The 25,056-nt window shown below is 38.4% G+C and overlaps 1 protein-coding gene across 1 annotated transcript; it reads left to right on the plus strand.

Annotated features, from left to right (window-relative positions):
- Positions 1-3,124: 3,124 nt before the first annotated feature.
- Positions 3,125-24,731, plus strand: LOC122650381 (protein PAT1 homolog). The gene is made up of 5 exons (XM_043843798.1): positions 3,125-3,537; positions 4,466-4,614; positions 7,137-7,193; positions 13,246-13,315; positions 22,207-24,731. The coding sequence occupies exons 1-5, from the start codon at positions 3,468-3,470 to the stop codon at positions 24,318-24,320; spliced, it is 2,460 nt and encodes an 819-aa protein (XP_043699733.1). The 5' UTR covers positions 3,125-3,467; the 3' UTR covers positions 24,321-24,731.
- The last annotated feature ends 325 nt before the right edge of the window (positions 24,732-25,056 follow it).

Genomic DNA, 25,056 nt, shown 5'->3' on the forward strand with positions numbered 1-25,056 from the left:
AAGGGAACACATTTAAGATAATTAAGGAATGGCATTGTCAGGTCATGTTGAGCAAGATAGTTTTAAGGAGAAAAGTTATTTGTGGGGGAGTATACCGCCCACTCTTAGACAGTGGGGGTGAAATGATTGCCCAGCCCCCTATAAAAGACAGAAATCCCACCTCCATGATGATTCTACTCGTGCTCTAATTGGCCTCCGTGTGCACATAGGAGCCACGCTCCCCTTATTTTAAATAGTTTGGGTATTTTGACATGATACAAATTAGAGAGGTTAAAAAACAAACAATATTCAGTTGAAAAGTGAGTAATAGAGAAGCTGTGAGAAAAGACAAAAAGATCGTACAATAAAAGGATTCCATGAATATATACCTAGTTTTGCCACATAGTTAGTTAGATGAGTTTAAGATTTTGTGAACATGTATACCCTAACTTCACAAACTCACATGTCAAATTTTAGCTTAATTGGAGTTGATCATATCGCAGGACAAAACATTGAACTAATTTTGGACCATTGAGAGAGTACTATGGACTACAAGAGGTGCATGGACTTACATGGGACAGCGAGCAATTCAAACAATCTCCTAATGTCCAACAATCAAACTGGCTACATCATTTTCCACATGGCAAATTTTGGATTGCCCGTCTAGGAACCTCTCCAGGTGCTGGTCTAGGAAAATTTTTGTCATCAAATAATTTAACATTAATTACAATTAAATGATTAAAGTATGCTTTTTTCTCATTGACCCATATTAGTCAGGATAAGACAAATTTGAGTGAGTTAAAATGTAATCAAATATTATTCCGGTGGATCTTAATAGATTAACTTTATATATTGAATCTAGCTTGACTTTTCAAGTTTCTTCATTAAATTATACTACTATCTTGCATTATTTCTAAGCTAGCTTTTTTGCACATGGATTGCATGTGGATCAATGCCATTTCTAGGTAACTAAGATTACACAAAAAAAGCCATTATATTTTTAAATTTTTATTTAAGGAATGCATAATTTGGGTTATTATGTCATAAACTTAATAGTAATTGTCACACCCTTTTTTAACCTACGAAGGAGGACTTTCATGTGCAAGACCAGGCAAGGCCTGCACATACATGACTGAGAAACACCAGTATAAGGCGTATAGATTTATTGTCATTATTTTTTTTTCCTTTTTGCTCAAGCTCGCACCGTTGGATGAAGCATCTTCCACGTGTTGAGCTTACATACCTGAACTGCAAAGGCACCGCAAGATTAAGCACTGCAGATGATTTTTATCTGATTAGATGGGCCTAAATTTTATGGATGGATAGACCCTAAGGTTACATGCTTTATAGTTAATTACACTTTTTAGCAGTGTTCTTGCAAAGCAAGATTAGAGTTCATCGAGAACAAGTGTCTAGCAGAGTGTGAGTGTTAAAATCAACATCATACCATGAAGGAAGTGTTGGGTTCAACCTTCATGGTTCTCACCTTCCCTCCCCCCCCCCCCCAAAGAGTAGAATAGGATAGAGTTGATAATAATAATAATAAAAAGATTAGAGTTCATTTGACTTCCAAGTGTCTCTTTGTAGAACTTTGGGAATAATTATATTTTTATCATATTATTCTGATATTAATTCAAACTAGGTGAAGACAATTGCTCGCTCAATTGGTTAGTGTCTTGCCGATAGAGTGATGGCTCAGAGGATGTCTCAGATTCGATTCTCTTGTCTTCACCTTGTGCTATAAGAGCACTCCCTCTCTCTGTTGTAGTTGTAGTTAAAGTCCCATTGGACATTTAGATAGGTAGCCCCTCCCCCCAACCCCCCCCCCCCCCCCCAAAAAAAAAAAAGAGTGAGTAGTAACCTTCTTTTTAGGGGGAAATAATGCTACCTGGTGGCTGGTACTGTGACCTTGATGTCTGGACACGGGAGGGTATGAAATGACTATCCCGGCCCCCATAGGAAGGTGGAATCCTGCCTCATGTGATGCTAACGCGCATGCTCACATTGACTCATACATTGGGTCGCTAGTGTAGGAGCCACATGACCAAGTAGCATCTCTCGCTCTCTTTTTTAAAAAAAAAAATGGCCAGAACGCTGCCAGATCACGTGGCCCCTACACCAACATGAGGACCAATGAGGGGGTGTGTACGGGCATCAACCAAGGGGTTTTCATTTTGTAGGTGGGGGGGTCATTTCAAGGGGGTTGTGTCTGGTGCAGGTTGCACCAGACCAAGCAACATTATGTTTTTTCCATTTTTTTTTTATGAGCACTTTAAATGGTGTGAATTTTTTCTCTTTCTTGATATGCTAAAATTGCCATTAAACTAGGAAGAGGTGCTTTCGATCTTGTACAATAAGGGTCGGGATTTTACGATAGTAGATGAGCAGTCACAAGGTTAAATCACCAATGATGAACAAATTTTTCCTTAAATCACGAATGGATGAGCGAATTTTTCCTTCTCTGAAGAAAAACCTTTCTATGAAGATTTGAAAGCATGGAAGCAAAAACTCGATCGAAATCTACTGAAACCACCAAGTTAACTCGATTTCGACCATGTTTCAGTCGACACATGGTTGAACCATCTTGAAGCAAGCCTATATAATACCTCATTTCAATAGTTTTGACCATGTTTCCACATAAACCCCTTCAACCAAGGTGTTTCCCCATCAATGGAAAAAAATCATAAATTTCGACTAGTTTCGACCAAAATTCAGTTTCAGCCTAATCGAAAACCTGATCGAAACCCGAGTTTTTTATCCTTGTTTGGAAGCCATGATATGGCACAACAACAGTTGACTCCTTTTTAAGCCTTTGAGATAGAATTTTGTTCTTTATCTTTCATGGTCTTTGTAAAGGAAAACAAAACATTACATCATCCACTCCATTAGTTGTATAAACATATAATACTTGCATCTAATTAATCTTTTTTTTTTACTTTTTATTTTTATTTTTAAATATTCTCTCTCCTACCTTTGTTTATAAAAGATATTTGATTGGTTTCTTGAGGTTGATAGCTGGTAAGCTACAGAGGAACAATAAAATAAAAAATGAAGAAAAAATTTTCATCAGTTAAAAATAAAAGTAGCTAGCTATAAAAACATTTAAAAATGAAAACTCAGCCACATCAAATCTCTCTTTTTCTCTTTGCACGTATGTGAGCGTGTAAGAAGAATCTGGCAATTGTTATCTCTCGTTTAGGGTTCCTTTTCCCTGCTTTAATTTCGGGGCAAAAGACCCTCTCTTTATTTAACGTTGAGGGACCCGTCCCCAATGAATTTCCCTCTGCATTTACATCACAGATCTTCTCCTACATTTCTCCTCATTCGGAGATAACCCTAGAAATTTTAAATTTCAAGGGTTACTCCGTCTGTGTTTGTCTTTGCTTTTCCTTCGATGTTTTTTCTTTGTCTAGGTGTCTCGATTTGTAGGAATTTTTCGTTTTCATTTGTTCCTTTTTTTAGGATTTTAGTTTAGAGAGTATACAGTGATGGATGGATTTGATGGTGGACGTGGTATTCAAGAGAACCCTTTCAAGGGATTAGCAGAGACTTCTTCAGGTCAGTTCCTTGTTTCTAGCTTGATCTATGATTTCTTTCAGCTCGAAGTTGGTTTTTAATTTGCTTATAGATCTGGGTTTTGGGTCATGTTTGAATTTCGATTGCTCTGTTCTGCGATTAATTTTTTAATTATACTGTTTGATCGAGTTGTATTATGTTGCTTCTTGATCTGTTTAGCTTGAGTTTAGAGTTGTTGAAAAATTTGTGGGTTTTCTCATAGGTGGTAGTACTTTGGTGGGTCTTAATACGATTCAGTAGCTTGAATGCCATATCTGCGATTTCTAGAGTTAGGTAATTGGGATTCGTTTGGGTTGTACGCTGGTTTTGTATGGTTTAATTTCTAGTTTGATTACTTGGTTTCCACCCCTTAGGATGGTTAAATAATTTCTTTTTTACAGTCTGGTACATCGTTTTTGCTTGGCACAGCTGACAAGCAATAACTGATTAGATGCTTTATTGTTTCTGATGACTTACAATGGAAATATTGAATTGACGGGTCTTGATTCTAAGACATATGATTACTTATGGTGGTGTCAGTGTATTTAGCAATGAGTTTTATCGCTGTCACTGATTTGCTATAATGAATAAGTTCTTATCATTATATTCTGTTTGCCTGGGTTGATCATGATATTTCTGGTAATAGAATGAATTTTCGTGTTTTCTCATTTTTGCATGCACGTTATGTCTTTTTTTCTTTTTATGTTTATTCTGTTTATTTCATGTAGCCGACGCCATTAAGTTGGGATAAGGCTGAGTTTGTTGTTTGTTGTTGTTGTTGTTGTTGTATGTCTTTTTTATGTTTATTTTGTTTATTGTGGGCCTTTTCATTCTGGCTTAGTTTTCTATTCAAAGGTGAAAAGTGCAAATCATGTAACACACATACACCTTTATAGATCTCATGTTAAACATTGTTCTCGCTGTCATGCAGGGAATGCACTCTTTGACGCATCACAATATGCATTCTTTGGTAAAGATGTTCTGGAGGAAGTTGAGCTGGGAGGATTAGAAGATGGAGATGGTAACATCTCTTTCGCTGGGATTGAAGACGAGGAGTATCGTTTGTCAGATAGAGAAGAGGTTGTTTTGTGTTTGCTTTTATCTTATTTGTATTATGCATGGACCACTTTAGTAAATTCTCAAACTGCTTATACTGATAAATGTATGTTGGGCTTTCCATCAAGTGAAGGTTTTACAATGAGCTTCATTACTTATCAGTGATATATCTTGTGATATTTGATCCTATTTTGACTTAAATAGAGAAGAGGTTACATTATATACTTTAATCTTATTTGTATTATGCATGGCCGTGTGAGCCTCTTCAGTATTACCTCAAACTGTTTATGCTTAGCATAAACAGTTTACTTAATATTGTAGTAGTGATACATCTTCTGATATTTAATCCTAGTTTGGCTTATATTATTAGGCTAATGTTATGAGTTGCAAGAAAATGTGTTCTTACTGTTCTTGGAGAGAAAATGAGATAAACTAAAATTGCTCTCTGTTTTCTTGTATTGTGTTGTATTGTCTATTTGGAGCATTGTCATATTGTGTGCCTTTTCCTCTATTTTCTTTTTAATCTAGAAGTATGGGTTCATTTGTATTACTGGAAATATTCTGGTTTCCTGCACGTTAGAATTTTGTTTTTCTAAAGTTTGGAATTTAGAAACATTTGAAGAAATGAATTATAATATAACCTTTTGATATTGGTTTATTCTGTTGGTTTAGTAATTGATTATAGTGATCATGCTTGGGACATTTTATCTCGGCAGCCTTGCTGCCAAACTTGGCTTTTATTAGTGAGAAAATTGGTTATCGTGCTCATTTTGCAATCTCAAAAGTGACTGTCTATGTCAATCTGTAGATCACCAGCTCCTTGGAGCAACTAATTTTTGTTGCTCTTCTTGAAGGGCCACTGCTTTTCATTGGAGTACATTTAAAGTTCAAATTTGATGGCTATAATAGGGGCAGTGCTTTTATGGTTTGATCTATGCTTTGTTCCCATATATTTTTTTTTTAATCATATTTTTTACTGATTACATACAGAATCAGCTGTGGTAATCACTTTACTGAAACCTGTTTGCCAATCTTTGCTTTTATTAGTGAGAAAATTGGTTATCGAGCTCATTTTGCAATTTCAGAAGTGACTGTCCATGTCAATCTGTAGATCACTAGCTCCTTGGCACAACTAATTTTTGTTGCCCTTCTTGAAGGGCCACTGCTTTTCATTGGAGTACCATAAGTTCAAATTTGATGGCTATAATAGGGGCATTGCTTTTATGGTTTGGTCTATGCTTCTTTCCCATCTTTTTTACTGATTTCATACAGAATCAGCTGTTTTAATCACTTTCTGAAACCTGTTATTTCTTACTGCTGGATTTTGAAATTTGTATCCTGCAACTCAGTGAATATTTAGATGGTAATGGTTTAAGAGAAATTGGACAATTGCACCCATTACTTTTGGCCTTTCCCCTTGTCTTATTGGCATTTCCCTACATTCAGAATTAGCTCTGTGAATCACTTTTATGCAACCTGTTCATTGGATGCTCTTCCCTCGACTAAGAACACCTGCGTCAAGATCTTTGAGATAAACTGCTGACTGTGTTGGTTGTGGTGATTCTGTTATCTTGGTGTTTGGATGGCCTATTCTTTTATCTGTACTGACTTTCTGGGTGTTTTTTCTTGAGCTATTTGATTCTCAGTTGAGTTGATGATTGATTTACTTTGTTGCAAGCCATTTTGTTATTCCCTTCAAATCAGTCTCAAGTTTATATGAGAACAATGTGTAAAATTTTTGCATGCAATAGTTCAAATTGTTATTCATGCAGCTTCTCTTTGTACATTGTTATTATTGGTATGTCTGGAAAAATCTGAGAGTGAGTGGGTAGAGAGTGAGTGCTACACACACATAGCGATGTCTGGTGATTGAATGGGTTTCTGTACCTACGAACTTCCAACTGTAATGACATTTAAATTTGCTTGCAACTGGGAAAGATCGCATCTGTTGATGTTGGGAGACATACAGTCTTCACTTGTTTTTGTTGTGCTTCTCATATTTGGACTTTGGAGAATGCTTTTCTCTGTTTTCTTGGCTCTTTTCATGGTTCAACCTAATATCTTCTTACTTTCCAGAAGACGAGAAAACCGATTGGTACATGGGCAATTTTTTGTTGTTCTGGGTTGTGCAGTTATCTGAATTTTTAGCAATGCTGTGGACTAAGCTAGCCATAAATGCTTGTGGGATTGATTAAAGAAGCGTGGATAAATTGTCATGTTTTTATTCATTTATAAATTGTTTAAGGCGTTCAAGCTTTTAGCTTTTAGCTTTCAAGGGCAATATTGTATTGTTTTGTGATTTAATGCCTGCTCTGTTGATTATGTGAGCTTTCTTTGATGAATGCTACCTTCTTTTTGAAGTTATAATATTAAATTTTCAATCTTCAGTACATACTAGATAGAGGATACTCTAGTACAAAGAAGTTCTTTATCATGGAATTCTTATCTTATTCAATGTATGAACTCTTCCTTCGCTACTTGTTTGGTTGTTTCTTTTCGAAGGCATGCACCATCATTGAACATTATCATTTATTTTGGATTTGCAGGCTGAAGGTTTAGGATCTTTATCTGATATTGATGATCTTGCCAGTACTTTTTCGAAGGTTGTTTCTTCAACCCTGATCTGATCAAGAATGGAATTCAGATACATAATATTGTCACTGTATTACTTGACACATGCCTAACATTTTCTATTGTTCATCTCCATACCATAAGGTTATTTTGTTCCTGGTCCTGAATTAATCTTTTTGCATTTTTAGCAACATGAAGGTCTAATTCTTTCATGGGAGAATTTTGGATGTTTCGTTGGGCCAAAATAAAGTCTTTTGAGGCTCGGGTGGCCCAAGTACAAACAAATCTTAAATGCAACTAATATAGTCCTAGATTTGTAGAAGACCAACTAGGAGTCAGTGAACCAGGATCTGATATGAACTGGTGATCCTATTAGGTCAAAATATGGTTTTAGGTCAATTAGGGTTAGGATTTGAGGTGTTGGTTATGCTAGGCAGGTGTTGGGGAGTCTAGCAGTGAAGGTCCTGAGATGTTTTGATGAGAAAAAGTGTGTAAACTTGAATGGACAACAAGCTAGGGTTTTAGGTTTTTAGAAAGTGTAAACTGAGGGAATCTAGGGTTTAGAGTGATGGGATGAACCTAGGGTTTGGACCGATTGGTATGGGGTGTGTGAGTGAGGTTCAGTCCAATTTTGGACAGATTCTGATGGTGGAATAGTGCTGTGCAGGTTTTAGGGTTTATCAGGTTTGATTTAAGGTGGAGGGATTAGGGTTAATGGTAGGAATGAGCAGCAGTGTGGATTGAGTATTCCTTATGGTCAGGGGGGTGTTATGGGTGAAATTTGGTGAATTTTTAATGGCTGGTTATGTCTGTGGGTCACTTAGGGTTATGGGAAATTGAAAACAAAAGGGGGAAAGCTTAGGGTTGGGCTGCAGAGGATGAGAAGTATGGGGTTGGGGCTGCTTTCAAACTTACTTGCAGTAGCAGGGGTAATCGGCAGCAGCTTGTGATGGCAGTAGCTTGAATAAAAATTGGATCTTTGGCAGAAAACTTGAAGGAGAACTTGAAACGAACCACCTGGGCTGCATACCGCAAGGTGTCGATTGGATCAGACACCAATCCCACTAACGAACTACCCGGGCTTCACACCACAAGTTGTCGATTGGATCAAACACCAATCCCACCAGTCTTGATCAAACACAAAACAATCTCCAAGGGAGAGAACAAAGTTGCATAGCGGCTTCAACAGAATTTTCTAAAACAGTGTGGTAAAGAGGAGCCCCACGGTTGTTCTTTATTTATTATATTGGACAAAGGCCTAAATTCCTATGCAGCCTAGGAATAGGAACATAGTTGTCAAGGCGGCCTAAGGCAGTGGAGGGGTGCCTAAGCGCTTCGGCGACAAGGCGCCCGAGTGTTATTTTTTATTTCCCATCTTTTCTAGCGTTATTTAGTATGCTACAATATCCTTATATCATCAAAAATCAACATTAAGCCACATCAAGTCATATAAAATCAATATTAAGCAACATCAAGTTATCAAAAATCAACATTAAATAATAAAAAATCAATAGTAAGCCACAAAGTCATCAAAAATCAACATAGAACTAGAAGACAAAAGAACTGAAGAAGCATGCTATTGGAAGTTTGAAACAATCAAAACATACATTTGGTTTATATTGTTCTTAGAATATATGATCTTATCAATAAGTAATTAAATTCTTACAAAAAAATTCATTAAGTAATTAAACTACTCTCGATTTAAAGAAATGTTCTTGTTCTCTAAGAAGTTTGACTGATCAAATGATTTTATTTTACATGAGACTTTTTATATTAGATAGAACACAAAACCAGCTTTCCAACAAATCCAAGATTGTTTAAATCTGATTTATATTGAAGGAGTTATGTTTCGGTCAAACCTTATTTGGTGTGCGTGAATGCTGTCACAGTCGCTCTGAATGAAAATATATATTTTTTAAATATCAAAGCAAATGAATATTTTACTATACTTTGGGTTTTTATCAATGTTTTACCATATTAAGATTTATGGAATTTTTAGATTTGAGAAAAACTCAGCATTAGAAAGTTGAAAATTTCACCTACCACTAAAAATCCAGTTTTTGTTCTTGAACTGTGGGGTTGACTTTTTATCCTTTTGGAATTTGATTTGTTAACTATTTTTATTGGATTCAAATAGGGGTTATTTGCTTATTTATGAATAATATCTTAAGTAAATGAAATACAAATATAAAACCATTTATGAAATACAAATATAAAACCATTTACTAAATATAAACATAAAACCATTTACTTAAATGATGTTTGGCATAAATAAGTGGCAGAACCTGGTCCAATACCAATTAAACCTGTGCAAGGTGCCTTAAAGATGCCTTGATAACTATGAATAGGAAATCCCAGGCTGAGTCTATATACAAAACACTCCCTTTCTAAATTCGTGTAGAGGTCCTAAAATATAACTTTGTTAAAAAGATTCTATCCTAAAAGAATATTCTAAAATCACTTAAATTGGACTAGTGGTTCAACCGGTTCAGTTTAAAATACTAAAACATGAAAATAAACTAAGTATAGGGCTAATCCCGTATGCTACTTATGTGCCCCTACTTTAGGTCCATAAAAGTGACCTATTACATTGAAAACCCATGGGACCAAAGGCCCAACATATTTATAACCCAAAAGTAGACTTATTTCGAAGGATAGAAGCCCAGTTTGGTGATAAACCTGCATCAGCATCAATGCCTTAGGTTTTGGAAAAAACTCGTCCTCAAGCTTTAAAATATGGGAGAATCAACACCACTTGATCAACATCCACATCGGTCGCTTTGATTCGATGATACGATCCCTCTCTCGTACAAAATTAGCGAGCCTCCTTTTTTTTGGCATTGAAGATCTTTTGCAGAAGAACAAATTCCGCATGTTCAACCTCTTCTATATGGATGGTTTTGATGTGTTCTTCTTCAACATAAATTTTCCTTGGAGAGGCTCTTATCTTCAATTGGATTTTGATCAATTCATTTGCAATTCTGATCATGGCTCCTTGGGAGGACCTTCGTTTTTAGGGGAGTACTCAATCAACCCTTTGCTCGACAGGTAAGATCAATTTGTCGAAGGATGTTCCCATACAATCGTGTGACTAACGATTGTGTTGCATTTCAAAAGAACAAGAAGGGTGGCAGCAAACTAGGCCATCAATTTGGACCAAGAATGGACTAACATGTTTAATTTGAGTATCCAATGGGTTTTGGGTGTACTATGGTAATGAGCCAATTCTATAAGCCTAAATATTAGGGATTTAAATCCTATACAGGATTAAGTAGTAGTTTCTATTTTGTTAAGGTTCTACAATAGTGAACAAGTTCCTAGCGCACTTGGTAGTATGTGGTGTATGTTGTATAGTTGTCACGGTGTCTCGGCGACCCAAGGCGGTGGAGAGGGTCCAAATTCAAAGCGACACCAAGTAGGCCACCAAGGCGTCCTAGGCACGCGGACGCCTAGGCGTTGCCTTGACAACTACTATGTTGAATCCCATTGCTACCAGGAGGTCTTGGGTTCAAGCCTCCTGGTTCACACCTCCCTTCCCCCAATAGAATAGGATAGAGTAGGACCCAAAAGAAAAAATAATAGTTTCTCTTTTGGATAAGACTTAAGTTGCAAGAGATTCTCCCTACCATACTTTAGGGTTTCCTATTTTGCTTATTTCCATGAAGTTATAAATAAAGAGTAGGGGGATCATACCCACTACCAATGATTTGAACAATTTGTTAAGCTTAGGCTTGTTGATTTTTGTGAGATTCAGAACTCCTTTGCTGTGAGATGCAGTGAAGACCTAGGTGAGATGCCAAGTTGGACTGGTGAGATGTTAGTCAAGTTCTAGATGGGAAGCCTAGTTCAAGCCTTCATTTTCTATGTTATATCTTCTTCTTCTCCTCCTCTTTTCTCTATTGATTTCTATCATTGATAGTAGTATTCTGCCCTAGTTGGAACCTTGTGGCATCCCATTCTTTGCCTTGTTTGTCTTTCTTTTTAGTTACTATTTAGCACAACACTTGCTATTATTTTTGCACTACTTTCTAATTCCTTTCTAGTTTCTATTTTGGTTCTAGTTTCTAATCTGCGAGTCTCTAGTTTCTCTTTTCTGTATTCACTATTCACTTTCCATGTTGGTTCTCTAGTTGCTAAATCCATTCACCCACTACCTATCTTGTTTACACTTGCTATTTCTACACATGAGTTTCTGTTTCCCTGGGTTACTAATTCTGGATTCCAGTTTCAGCAAGTTACTAGTTTGGTTATCTCCTTCTGTACTCAAATCTGACCATTGGTTCCATTTCCAATTTTAAGGCTTTATTCTCCTTCCCTGTTAGCCCACTCGACCAGAATTTTTGCCACATCAGACTTGTCTTTTCTCTGTTTAACTAAATCTCAGTTGCTGGTTTTGGTTTGTATACTCCCTACAGTGGAGTTACATGAGATTTTCCTACCCTAATCTTTTGGTGATTAGCTCCTCATTCCTTAAAATTGTTGTCAAGTATTTTCAAGACTTGCTTCAACCTTCGCGAGTTTTCTAGCATGACTTGAAGTTGTTGGCGGTCAACAAACAAGAAAGTAGGGTCAATGATATTTACTACCAGTCTGGCTCTGATACCAAATAACGTGGTTCTAAAACACCTAAGGGATAGGTTTCAGAAAACCAGGAATTTTTCCAGAATCGCAAGAAAGTAAGGAACCAAAACCAGATTTCAGAGAAATCAAATAACAGAAAATCAACAAGTCTAATTTGGCCAGAATTCAAGTCAAAGGTCTATTCCAGCAAGCAGGTTTTTGAAAACCAGGAATTTTTCTAGAATCGCAAGAAAGTAAGGAACCAAAACCAGATTTCAGAGAAATCAAATAACAGAAAATCAACAAGTCTAATGTGGTCAGAATTTCAAGTCAGAAGTGTTTATTAGAAAACCAGCAAGCAGAATAATATAATAAAGTTTGATAGAGATCCAACGATTAGGTTTGAAGATATGATGAAATACTACTGAAGGGAGGAGCTTGAAAAACCAAGAAAATAGCAGAATCTATGTGCAGAATTTCAAGGTTTCAATTCAGCAACTAAAAGATGATCAAACAGAAGCCAAATTTAATAGTAATAGTGGAATTCTAATCTGAATTCAGATTCCAGAATTAAACCGAAACAGTGAGAAACCGAGAATTCAGGTCAGATGTAGGACTCTTTTAAATCTATACCAAGGTCCAATTTTGAAACCAGGAATAAGCAAGAAATCAAATCCGGTAGCTAGTTCTGAAATCAGAATTGGACAATCGGGTTCTTTGACAGAGAAATCCAGAATTAATACTTGAAGAAGGAATTTTAGAAACAGTAAAAATATCAGATATACTTGTTAGATTGAAGAGGATAAGAAAGAAGAAGGGGATTTGTGTTTAGGAATCACCACCAGGGAGCCTAGTAGCCTACTGAATCACCACAGAAGAAAAGGCAATTGTTAATCTTTCATTACTCAAAAATGTGTACAAGGTTGGAGCCCCTTCAAACTTATATAGAAGACTCAAAAATGGAAAGGACTAAACTAATCCTAAACTGATAAGGTAGCTTAAACTAATACGGTAACTGAAATAATAATGGAAAGAGACTGAAATAAGACTGGACTCGTATACACCTATTCCAGTCTAACTGAAACACTTAATAACAAATAGATAAGGATATAGTACTCTAACTATACTAACTAATAAAGTAAATCCCATATTCAGAATTAATACCCGAAGTATGGGCTTATAAAAAGTCCCATTACATTAATAAACACAAAAATAAAAAGCCCATGGCCCATAGAACCCAACCACGACCAAATAAAATCTTCTGATTCCCAATTGACTCAATTAGACAATCTTAACTGTATCATGATCCTTCTGAGTACCCTATATATATGCTTTTGACAATCATTGAATAAACTCAATTTGTTCTTTCGATATCATCAATAAATTATTTTTCTTCAGAAATATTGTATTTTATTTCCATTTGCCCCATTCTGGTTTATAATTTTCACAGTGTATTGTTTAAATTCAAACTATGGCTTTCCATATTTGGTTGTTTGTTATTCTAAGTTACTTGTCTTATTACAGCTGGTCAAGGTCATTGGTGAACCAAGAAATGCAGGAGTTATTGGTGACAGGGGATCTTTTTCTAGGGAAAGTGAGTAAAATTCTTTCATCTGTTTTCTTGCTGGCCTATACAAGAAAACTGAGATTGTCATGAAATTTGATTCCTTTTGGAAAGTATTCTTGAGGTGTTTTTTTTTAAAAATATTTTGGTTTATTTTTCCTGTCTTTCCTAGCCTTGCATATAAACTATTGATTTTCGCTAGTGTACCCCATTTTTTGTTTTCCATGTCACAACCTACCTCGCATCTTGAAAATATAGAATTGATTGTGCTTTGTGAATTCTTTACAGATGTTAGATAATTTCTGTGATCTTCTTTTTTTAATAGTTCTGTAGGAAATATGTAAGGCGTACCCAGTGCATGAGGCTCTCGCCACTGTGAGTTCTGGGAGGGTCATAATGTATGCAGCCTTACCCCCGGTTTGCTTCGAGGCTATTTCTCGACTCGAATCCGCAACCATTAGGTTGCAATGGAGCAACCTTACTGTGGCGCCAAGGTTCTCCAAATCTGCATGAAATATGTATTACCTCCAAATAAGAAGCTAATTTGAAGTGTTCCAAACTAGTAGATGGACATCACCCTTAACTTGATTAAAAATGAAGTCCTGATATGTACGAAAGGTTGGTGTGGCAGAAGTTATAGAAGCCTTGAGAAAGATGAAAGTAGGCAAGACACCAGACCCGGATGAGATCCATAGTTGTCACGGCGGTTAGGCGACCTAAGCTGATGGAGAGGGCAAAAAATCAAGGCGAAACCAAGTAGGTGACCTAGGCGCCCAAGTCGTCCAAAGCGACTGGACGCCTAGGCGGCACCTAGGTGATGCCTTGACAACTATGATGAGATCCCAATAGAAGTGTGGAAGCACTAGGAATATGTGGGGTTTATTGGTTAACCAAGTTAGTTAACAAGATTATGATTATAAGGAAAATGCTAGATGATTGGCGAAGCATTATAGTTTCGGTCTACAACAATAAGGGTGATGTCTAGAACTGTAATAACTATAGAAGCATAAAACTAATGACTCCTACTATGAAATTTTGGAGAAGGTTATTGAAGCCCGTCTGAAAAGAGAGACTCATATCTCGAAGAATCAATTTGGTTTTATGCCAGGTAGATCCACAACAGAAGCTATCTACCTACTGAGGAGGCTCATGGAAAGATGTAGAGCTAGCAAGAAGGACCTCCATATGTTCTTTATTGACCTGGATAAAGGCCAAGACAGAGTCCCTAGAGATTTAATCCGACATATTCTTATGAAGAGAGGGGTGTCGAGTAAATATATAGATGTTATTAAAGATATGTATGAGAATGTGGTGACTAGTGTGAGATTTGTGGGGAGGCTAGGGCAAGGAATTCCCAATTATGGTTGGGTTACATCAAGGATCAGCCCTAAGCCCTTATCTGTTTGCGGCTTTGCGCTTATCATGGATGAATTAACCGAAAACATCCAAGACGAGATACCGTGGTGTATGCTCTTCGCTGATGATATCGTTTTGGTGGATGAGACAAAAGCAAGGATTAACGCTAAGTTAGAGATGTAGAGATCGACCTTGGAAACAAGAGGCTTAAGATTAGTAGATCAAAGACAGAGTATATTATGTGTAACTTTAACCACACTATGTTGGATGATGACATGGTGAAAATTGAGAGAGCGTTACCGCCAAGTGAGAGGCGCGACTGGAGCACTGTGTGACCTACACATTCCTTTAAAGCTTAAAGGAAAGTTTTACAGGACTGTGGTCTGACTTGCTATGATGTATGGGGCAGAATGTTGGGCAGTTAAGAAGTTGCAGGGATGAGGATGTTAAGATGGATAAGCGGCAAAACTAGGAAGAGTAAAGTGAGGAACAAACATATTAGAACTGAGGTGGGAGTTGACCGGATCAGTAACGAGCTCCGAGAATGTCGTCTGAGATGGTTTGGCCATGTGCAACGGAGGCCTGGGGACGCCCCAATAAGGAGGAGTGATCTGATTCAGATTGAGGGAGCTAAAAGAGCTAGGGGCAGGCCTAAAATGACCATAGGTGAGGTTGTGAAGAATGACATGCATAGTCTGGGTCTTGTTCCAAGTATGACCTCAGATAGAGCCTATTGGAGGGCAAGGATCTACATTGTTGACACCAGGAAGCTGAGATTTTCCTGATTTCCTGGGCTTGCCTCTCTCCTCTTACTCTTATTTTTCATTTTCCATTTATCACTTTGCTTATCTAATTTATTCATTCCTCCTACTTTACTTTCACTTTCTGAGGACCTCAGTTTTGCCTACTTTTTTATTTAGAAAGGATCCATGTAGCCAAACCCATTTAGTTGGGATAAGGTTGACCTTTTTCTTCTTTTCAATTTCAAAAGCATGTCAGTGTGGCACTTCTTGCACATTTCTAATTGTAGTGCTTGTGCTGCATTCTCTGGTTATTGTTGCTATCAATATAAAATGAGATGTAGTAGGTTAAATTTATTTAAGTTTAAGGGATTTTGTTTTTTCTCCTATGACAACCAAAATTTTTTTTCCTTTTTAAAAATTTGAGTTTCTTGGGTTGCAGCACACAGCCTATTGATCTACACCATTGAGGTTTTTGTCTGCTTTTTCGGTGAACCATAGGTGAAGAAGTCTACTGAGCTACCCAAGGTTTTGAGGATTGGCCAATCCAGAACAATTCGGTCTCTGATGATCTGATCCCATTCCCAATCATTTGATCGTTGGCCCTTTATGTTTCTTTGTTTCAGCTTTCCTTTTGGCTGTTAAAACTCAAATCATAAATCTTTTCATGATTTGCTTTTCGATCTGTGATATGGTTACATACTTCTTTCTGGTGGCTGGATTATCTCAACATGTATCAGTTTCTGCTGTTGGTTGGCTTTTACTAGCATAATAGTCGGAATTTCAGATCCAAGGTCAGATGCCTCTCTCGTGATCAGCAATTATGAAATGGTTTTTTTCTCCCCTAAGTTCAAAACCTTAAAAGATGTCACTTTCCTGAAATTCTTTACTAGCTAGTGCTTCCCACCTTTATTATCTCCTCCTTATCTGTTCAATTTGGCTTAATCATAGGGTTTTATCTATTCACTTCACAACAGTGGATTAAGGCGGAAGTATGACAGTTTATGGAAGTTTTTAACTAAAATTTGTTGTTGATAGTAGCCAATCTACAGCTAGGTGTCTTTGTGTGCCAAGAAAATTCATATGTACTTGCTGTTGTAGTTCCTGTAATCCTAGTCGTTTTGGACTCGATTACAAAATCATCTTCTTGTTAAATACAAGGTCAACCATTGCAATAGACAGGCATACTTAGTAATTGCCTAATTGGTAGCAGTGAACGAGGTGATGCGAACTTCTTTCTCATACTCTTCCCCCTCACCCTTAGGTGTCTTATAGTCTGAGATTTGGGATGATTCTTCTCCAGGCAGCAACGCGACCTAAGGCAGTGGGAGGGTGACTAAGCACTTAGCGACAAGGCGCTTGCCTAGGCGACCAAAGCGCCCAAGTGTTATTTTTTATTTCTCCTCTTTTCTAACATTAGTTAGTATGCTACAATATGTACCTTATATCATAAAAAATCAACATTAAGCCACATTAAGTTATAAAAAATCAACATTAAGCCACACCAAGTCATCAAAATCAACATTAAGTCACATCAAGTCATAAAAAATCTATATTAAGCCATCTCAAGTCATCAAAATTAACATAGAACTAGAAGACAACAGAACTGAAGAGGCAAGTTATTGGAAGTTTGAAACAATCAAAACATAAATTTGGTTTATCGTGGAATTGGTTATTGTCTAGGTATACCTAGTCTCACATTTGGTTTATACTGTTCTTAGAAAATATGATCTTATTAATAAGTAATTAAATTGCTCTTGATTTAGAGAAATGTTCTTGTTCTCTAAGAAGTTTGACGTATCAATGATTTTATTTTTACATGAGACTTTTTGGTATTAGGTAGATCACAAAACAAGCTTTTCAACAAATCCAAGATTGCTTAAATTTGATTATATTGAAGGAGTTATGTTCCGGTCAAACCTTATTTGGTGTGCGCGAATGCTGTCATAATCATAGTTGTCACGCGGCGATCCAAGTCGGTGGAGGGTGTCACGTCGATATATCGACATGTCGCCCGCCATGGCGTTGCCATGGCGAGCATGTCGACCATGTTTTATTTTTTTATTTCTCTATTTTTAATGTGTTAATAGATGTATAATCAAGCCATGTTTTATTTTTTTCTCTATTGTTTCTCAAGTTTTAAGAAGAAAATTCAGAAATCGAAGAAGAAATCGAAGAGGGAAAGAAGAAATCGAAAGAAATCGAAAGAGGGAAAGAAGACAGGAAGAAGAAATCGAAGAAGAAATCGAAAGAAATTGAAGAGGGAAAGAAGAAATCGAAGAGGGAAGAAGAAATCGAAGACAGGAAGAAGAAATCGAAGAGGGAAAGAGAGTCGGGAAGAAGAAATCAAAGAGGGTCGCCATGGCGTAGGTCGCCATGCAGCCCTCTCTGGCCTTCAGACGCCATGGCGACGCCATGACAACTATGGTCATAATCGCTCTGAATGAAGAAAAGAAATTATTTTAGATTTTAAACAAATGAATATTTTACCGCACGTTTGGTTTTTAGCAATGTTCTACCATATTAAGATTTATGGAATTTTTAGATTTGAGAAAAATCCTAGCATTAGAAAGTTAAAAAGTTCACCTACCGCCAAAAATATAGTTTTTGTTCTTGAACTGGAGGGTATACTTTTTATCCTTTTGGAATTTGATTTTTTAACTATTTTTATCGGATTCAAATAGGGGTATTTTCTTATTTATAAATAATATCTTAAGTAAACGAAAACCATGTTTTAAAATGATATTTGACCTAAGTAACTGCCAGAACGTGGTTCGATACCAATTAAACCAGTGCAAGGCGCCCTGCACTAAGGTGACAGTTGCCTAGACCCCTAGAAATCTGCATGGACGCCTAGGTGCTGCCTTGACAACTATGCTTAATGTCCTAGTGGTTGGGGGTTCAAGCTTAACTTTTCTTCCTCTTCCCCTAGGAATGTTCTTCCTCTCCCCCTAGGAATTCTGGTTGTTCGAGATTGGGTTTTTTTTTTTTCCTGTCCCCGTTGGTGGTCAAGTGATGCATCAAATTTAGTCTGGTTGTAGATTGGTGGAAGTTTTTGGGTTCATGACAAACGATATAGAATGGAATGGGGATGTTTTAGTCAACCCTACATTTGCTAGATGCAATGGCTATTTGAGTGGGAAGTTGCACTTTGGATTAGAAGTGGAGATGGTGATTCAGTTGCATAAGACTATGATGCTGTATGGATGCCTAGACACATGTATAAAAGCAGCCCACAAGGGGCAAGTGGCAGTTCAATGGGCTGAAAACAAACTTGTGGGTGGTATGATAGGTAGGAGGGTGTAAAGCTCATAAAGTGGGGTTGAAGTTAGTACACAAGTTTAGTAGTTAAAATTAAATGTTTGATTTAGATTAGGGTACTTGATAGTTATTTAGAGTTTTGTTTTGAGTCTACGTGGTGGAGGGTCGGTAGGGAAGAAGGGAATATTTGTAGGACAGGAAAATCACATAAGAAGAGAGGAGGGGGGGGGGGGAGGAGAAGAGTGGACACACACAACCACACAGGCTACTCAAACCATAACTCAACTATTCCATTCTATTCAATTTGAGTTCCAATTGCACGATTACATGGTATAAATATAAGAAATCAAAGCACTCCTATTCTCAAACTGAAACATAATGAAAATCTATCACTGCCTATACCGTGTTCAAAACAAAAGACTAAAAAGATAAATCCAAATAAATAAATAGACTACTAATATCCTACTAGGCCTAAGACTCAAACTGGACCCGGTTCATCTCCATCTATGTTCCCGGACGGGTTTGGGTCGGTCCAATGTAGTACACCTGGATCAATTCCTCCGGTGTTGAGAAAAACTCAACCTCGAGTTTTGTAAAACGAGAGAATCAGCGCCACTCAATCTGCATCCATAAACATCCGCTTTAATGGGGCGATGACCCAGTGATCTTATGATCAACCGTCTCGATCTACTGATGCTCGTTAGCAAACGACATTTCTTCGATGGGAATCTGATCGTGGGGTTTCACAACTGAAATGAGACTATCGATTAATTCTTCAACTTTTTTTTTTCTTTTGGTAAAGGATTAATTCTTCAACTGCAACCTTGATCAGACAGTTTGCTTTAGGTTGATCATCACATTCGTTGGCTACCACGGATCCGTCTTCTGAAGATTTCATCATGCTTGACATTTTATCATAGAAGTTATTAATATTGTCAAGCTCCAGAAATCCTGTCTTCAAATTAACAAGTTCTATTTGCAATTTACGTAACCCCTCTCTAATCAAAAGGAAAATCGTATCGATGTATCTCCATGATGTAGTGGCTTTATGATAACAATGGCAAAATTGTAATTTAGTGGACTGCAAACTAAAGAGAAGAAAAGAAGGCTAGTGTAACGTATTCGTGGAAGGGGTAAACTTGGAAGAAAATAAAAAAGGGTCAAATTATAATAAGGATAGAGGTAGGTGGCAATTCTGGAAAACAAAAAAGTATAAGTTCAATGGAGAGGTAGAAAAGGTAATGGAGACTTATCACAAGAGAGATTGGGCTATTGGAAACATAATGGAGTCTCCTTCAAACTTAGGAGTTTCAGTGAAGAAACTAGCGGGAGGTCGACTTCGACAAGGGAACCTCCAGCTCATGACGTTTGGAACACCTAGAAGGAGGGAGTCGAACCACGGTTACAGCCTCTGAAACCAGGTATGATATCTTCTTCTGGTTCAGTACCTCTCGCTCTATCTGCTCTTCTTCTTTTCTTTTTTTTTGGGGGGGGGGGGTTATTACCTTTTGCTCTCACTGCTCGTCTTCTTTTTTCTTTTTTTGGATTGGTGACAGAACACGGGGCGGGGGGAGTCGATTGTAGTTGCCGGGAAAAAGAAACGAGGCGATGGGGTTGTCTCTGGGAATCGTGGAAGGGGTCGATGGGGGGTATGTTTGGGGTTTCAGTGGTAGCAGTGGGTTGGGAAAGTTTTTCGACTCTTTTTTTTTTTGACAGAGTTCTCTTTTTTTATTGGATGGTGCGTTTGCTGTCACAACGGGGAAAACATAAGGAGGTGGGGTATTGTTTCATCTTCTTCCCCCCTTATGTGATTTCTCCTCTTTCCTGCAAATAATTCCCTTCTTCCCTACTGGCCGTCCACCAGAGGATAAACAGAATTAATGGGAAGGGAAGGAGATGGATCCTTCAGATCTGATACCAGATTGGTGGAGGGCTGGTGGAGAAGAAGGGAATATTTGCAGGAGAGGAAAATGGCATAAGAAGAAAAGGGGGGAGGGGGGAGGGGGGAGAAGAATACACACATAGCCACAGGTTGCTCGAACCATAACTCAACTATTCCATTCTATTCAATCGGAGTTCTAATTGCATGATTACATTTTATAAATAAAAGAAATCAAAGCACTCCTGTTCTAACTCTAAAACTGAAACATAATGAAACTCTATCACTGCCTATACGGTATTCAAAACAAAAGACTAAACGATAAATCCAAATAAATAATTAGACTACTAATATCCTACTGGACCCAAGATTCAAACTGGACCTGGTTTATCTCCATCTGTTTCAAACACAAAGAAGCAATCCACTCCTGAAATCTCTCCACAAAAAAGGCTTGAATGGGTCCTATGATATCTAGCAAATCTTCAACAGAACCTTCTCACGCAAGCTGTCAAAAACCCTCTTCAAATACTGCTGGTCGATGGCCTATTTTTGGGGCAAAACAAAGCTGGAACATGGGCTTAAATATAAGTCATATATGGCCCCAAGTGTGGGCCTGTCTAGGATTCAAATTGATGGCCATAAAAGGCCTTGGTTTGGGCTTCCTATAACCAAACCCATGTGGTCTGGACCAAAGGGGCCTGTTTGGACTTGCCTTACACTGCATCACAACCCAAATGAAGTTTGACTGAGGACCTTCACAAAGTTATAGAAACCATCTCCTAGATCATGGCGATAGCAATGAAATCTGTAGGGCACAAGGTAAGTGTAAAATGAGGAAGAAGATTCTGACAATTGATTAAGTTCGCCCATGTGCCAAATACTAGAGGTTCAAATAGCTTTTATTTTGGTGCTTGATCTATTCGGAACTGGATTGATTCCTCAGTTATTAAGCCTTCATGATCATTCAGTTAACAGATTTGAGTTGTAGGATAATCATACCCCTTCAACATGCTTGTGTTTTTTTGGATCAAATGAACCCATCCCATCTCATTCGACCAACCTATCCTTTTCCTGAACTTTGGTGCATATACTCTGTTTTTGGTAGCATATATTTTGCAGTCTGTAATCTGTATTGTTCGTTCCACATGGCAAATTAGTGGTCATACCGTAATAGTAGCATACATCTGATTGCTTACCTTGTTCTACTGTAAAATTTATTAGGCATGCTGTTGGAAAGTCAAATTGTGAACAGTTTAGTGTGTTCTTACATAATACAATGATATATGTTTATCAGGCATGCTGTTGGAACTTGGAAAGCCATGTTGTGAAAAGTTTAGTGTGTTTGCGTACTAGGTCGTGTTGTCGCTTAAGTGCTTAGGCAGCCCTCTGACACCTTGGGTCGCCTAGGCGCCTTGACAACTATGCTTAAGATGTTTAAAACTGATTGTCTAAGGGGTGATTTTTCTTGGAAGTTAACATCTGTGATTTATCACATGTATATTGTGTCCTTTGGGTGCCATGCAATCTATTATGCCATTGGAAGTGTGCAATCTGCTGGGGTAATACAGATCTGAAGTGGATATTGGTTGGTGACGGTGATCTAGATTGATTCTCTTGTATATATTTCTTTCCAAATTATGGGTTCAAATACAATTTTTTAACTTTAGAAAATTGTCACTTTTCAGGTTCATCTGCTGCTGACTGGGCGCAAGAGCCGGATTTTCCCAACTGGTTAGATCCACATATTTTTGACGCTGACAGTGTTCAAGAAGGCAAAAGATGGTCATCACAGCCGCATCCTTCGTCTGCTCGTGTCACGGAGTCAAAACTTTTGTACAGAACATCTTCGTACCCTCAGCAGCCACAACAGCAGCAACATTTCTCAAGTGAACCGATTTTAGTTCCCAAGTCATCTTTCACTTCCTACCCTCCTGGTGCCCGATCTCAACAGGCTTCACCAAACCACCATTCACGCCACATAAGCGTTCCACCTCTTACCGGAGGATCTCAGATACCCCTCTCTGCTCCAAATCTCTCTCCTTTCTCTAATCCTCAGCTTCATTTGTCTGGTTTACCTCATGGGCTACATTATGGTGGAAATATACCACAGTTCACTCCGTCAGGACTCCCCATTAATAGCAGGCCACAGAACCACTGGGGAAATCAAGCCAGCCTATTTTCTGGAGATAATTCCAGTATTATTAACAATTTCTTGCAACAACAATTGCCTCATTCCAATGGGTTGATGCACCAACAGTTAATGTCACAACAGCAGCAACAACAAAGAATGCATAACCCTGTTCAACCATCTTTGGCTCATTTTTCACCTCTGCAGACACAACTATTTAATGCCCATCCTTCTCCACATGTAATTAGCAAGTATGAGGCAATGCTTGGAGCAACTGATCTGAGGGACCAGAGAATTAGATCGACACAGAGAGGAAGACCAAACCTGCGCTTTTCTCAACAGTTCTCTGATACTAGTAGCCAGAAGAGCGATAATGGGTGGCCACAGTTTAGGTCGAAGTATATGACAGCTGAAGAGATAGAGAGTATTCTGAGAATGCAGCATGCTGCCACGCATAGCAATGATCCGTATATAGATGATTATTATCACCAGGCATGTCTTGCAAAAAAATCTGCTGGGGCGAGGCTGAAGCACCACTTCTGCCCAACTCACCTACGGGATCTGCCTTCTCGTGCACGTGCTAATTCTGAGCCACATGCTTATCTGCAAGTTGATGCACTCGGTAGGGTTCCATTTTCTTCCATACGTCGTCCTCGTCCATTGCTTGAGGTTGATCCTCCATCTGCTTACGCTGGCGAAGGCAATGTTGAACAGAAAGTTTCTGAGAAGCCTCTGGAGCAAGAACCCATGCTAGCTGCCCGTATAACGATTGAAGATGGTCTCTGTCTCCTTCTTGATGTGGATGATATTGACAGGCTTCTAGAATTCAATCAACCACAAGATGGAGTTCAGCTGAGGAGGAGGAGACAGGTACTCTTGGAGGGGCTTGCGGCCTCTCTCCAGTTAGTTGACCCACTAGGCAAAGGTGGCCATGCAGTAGGACCAGCCCCCAGGGATGATCTCGTGTTCTTAAGGTTAGTCTCTCTTCCCAAGGGACGGAAGCTCCTCTCAAGGTACCTACAGCTTCTCATTCCTGGGAGTGAGCTTATCCGGATTGTTTGCATGGCAATTTTCCGTCACTTGAGGTTCTTGTTTGGTGGCCTTCCTTCTGATATGGGAGCTACGGAGACAACAATAAATCTTGCAAGGACTGTTTCTGTGTGTGTTCGTAACATGGATCTTAATGCACTTAGTGCTTGTTTGGCTGCGGTAGTTTGTTCGTCTGAGCAGCCTCCTCTCCGCCCCCTTGGTAGTGCTGCTGGAGATGGAGCCTCTGTTATCATAAAATCTGTTCTTGATAGGGCAACTGAGCTGTTAACTGATCCCCAGGCTGCTACCAGCTACAGCATGTCCAATCGGGCTCTTTGGCAGGCATCCTTTAATGCTTTCTTTGGTCTGCTCACCAAATACTGTGTGAGCAAGTATGACAGTATTGTGCAATCATTGCTTATGCAAGCACCACCAAATACAGCAGCTATTGGAGCTGAGGCAGCCAGAGCTATTAGTAAAGAGATGCCAGTGGAGCTGTTACGAGCAAGTCTGCCTCACACTGATGACCACCAGCGAAAGCTTTTGCTGGATTTCGCACAGCGTTCCATGCCTGTCACTGGATTTAATGTCCATGGTGGGGGCAATGGTGGTCACATTAATTCTGAATCGGTGCCAGGTTAATAAAAAAGATTATGGAAAAGTTAGTGTTGTAGTTGGGTAGCTAGTTTCTTTGCTTGTCATCCGTCGATGCTTTTTCTCACTGCGGGCCGTGATCGCGTTTTTTATGTGGTAGTGCACGGAGTGAAAGCATGGGGAGTGAATACCTGTTTTAGTAGTTAGTTTATTGCGTCAGATATATTTGTTTATCTTTCCTCTTTCATTTTTTTTAAAAATTTTCTTTTCATGTTTCTTTTCTATAAAAACTTGTAGTTATATGTCACGTGTAATATGTTGAAACTCTTTTTGGGGAGTCTGACTGGAAGTTTTTCTTCTGGGGAGCTTAATTTTGGTGCTCTGTTGGAACTCCAGACAATAATTCAAGTTGTAAGAGGGAGGGGGGGGGGGGGGGATGTAATGTACAGGGTCCATAACAGCAGGCCTTCCATTTCGCTCTTTTTGTATTTTCTCATCTCGCAGGGAACTTGGGGGAAAGATCTTGTGGTTTATCCTTTTAAGTGGGGTTGGGGTTGGATTTTCTGTGTTTTCTTTTGTATGGGTTTTAACATTGGTGACACTAGTCCATGTTCATGTACTTGTTGGTACAGAGCAGGTTGGTCAGGGCTTGCTTTCTATATTTTGCTTAAGAAAGCTTGTAACCATTGATAACAGCTGTGTGGGTAAAAACTCCAAGCTCTTCTTTCACTATGGATTAAGGTATTGTTTTATTTCCTTGATTTAGTTGACTTAAGATTGGATA

The sequence above is a fragment of the Telopea speciosissima genome, chromosome 2, assembly GCF_018873765.1.
Source record: "Telopea speciosissima isolate NSW1024214 ecotype Mountain lineage chromosome 2, Tspe_v1, whole genome shotgun sequence".
NCBI classification, from domain to species: Eukaryota; Viridiplantae; Streptophyta; class Magnoliopsida; order Proteales; family Proteaceae; genus Telopea; species Telopea speciosissima.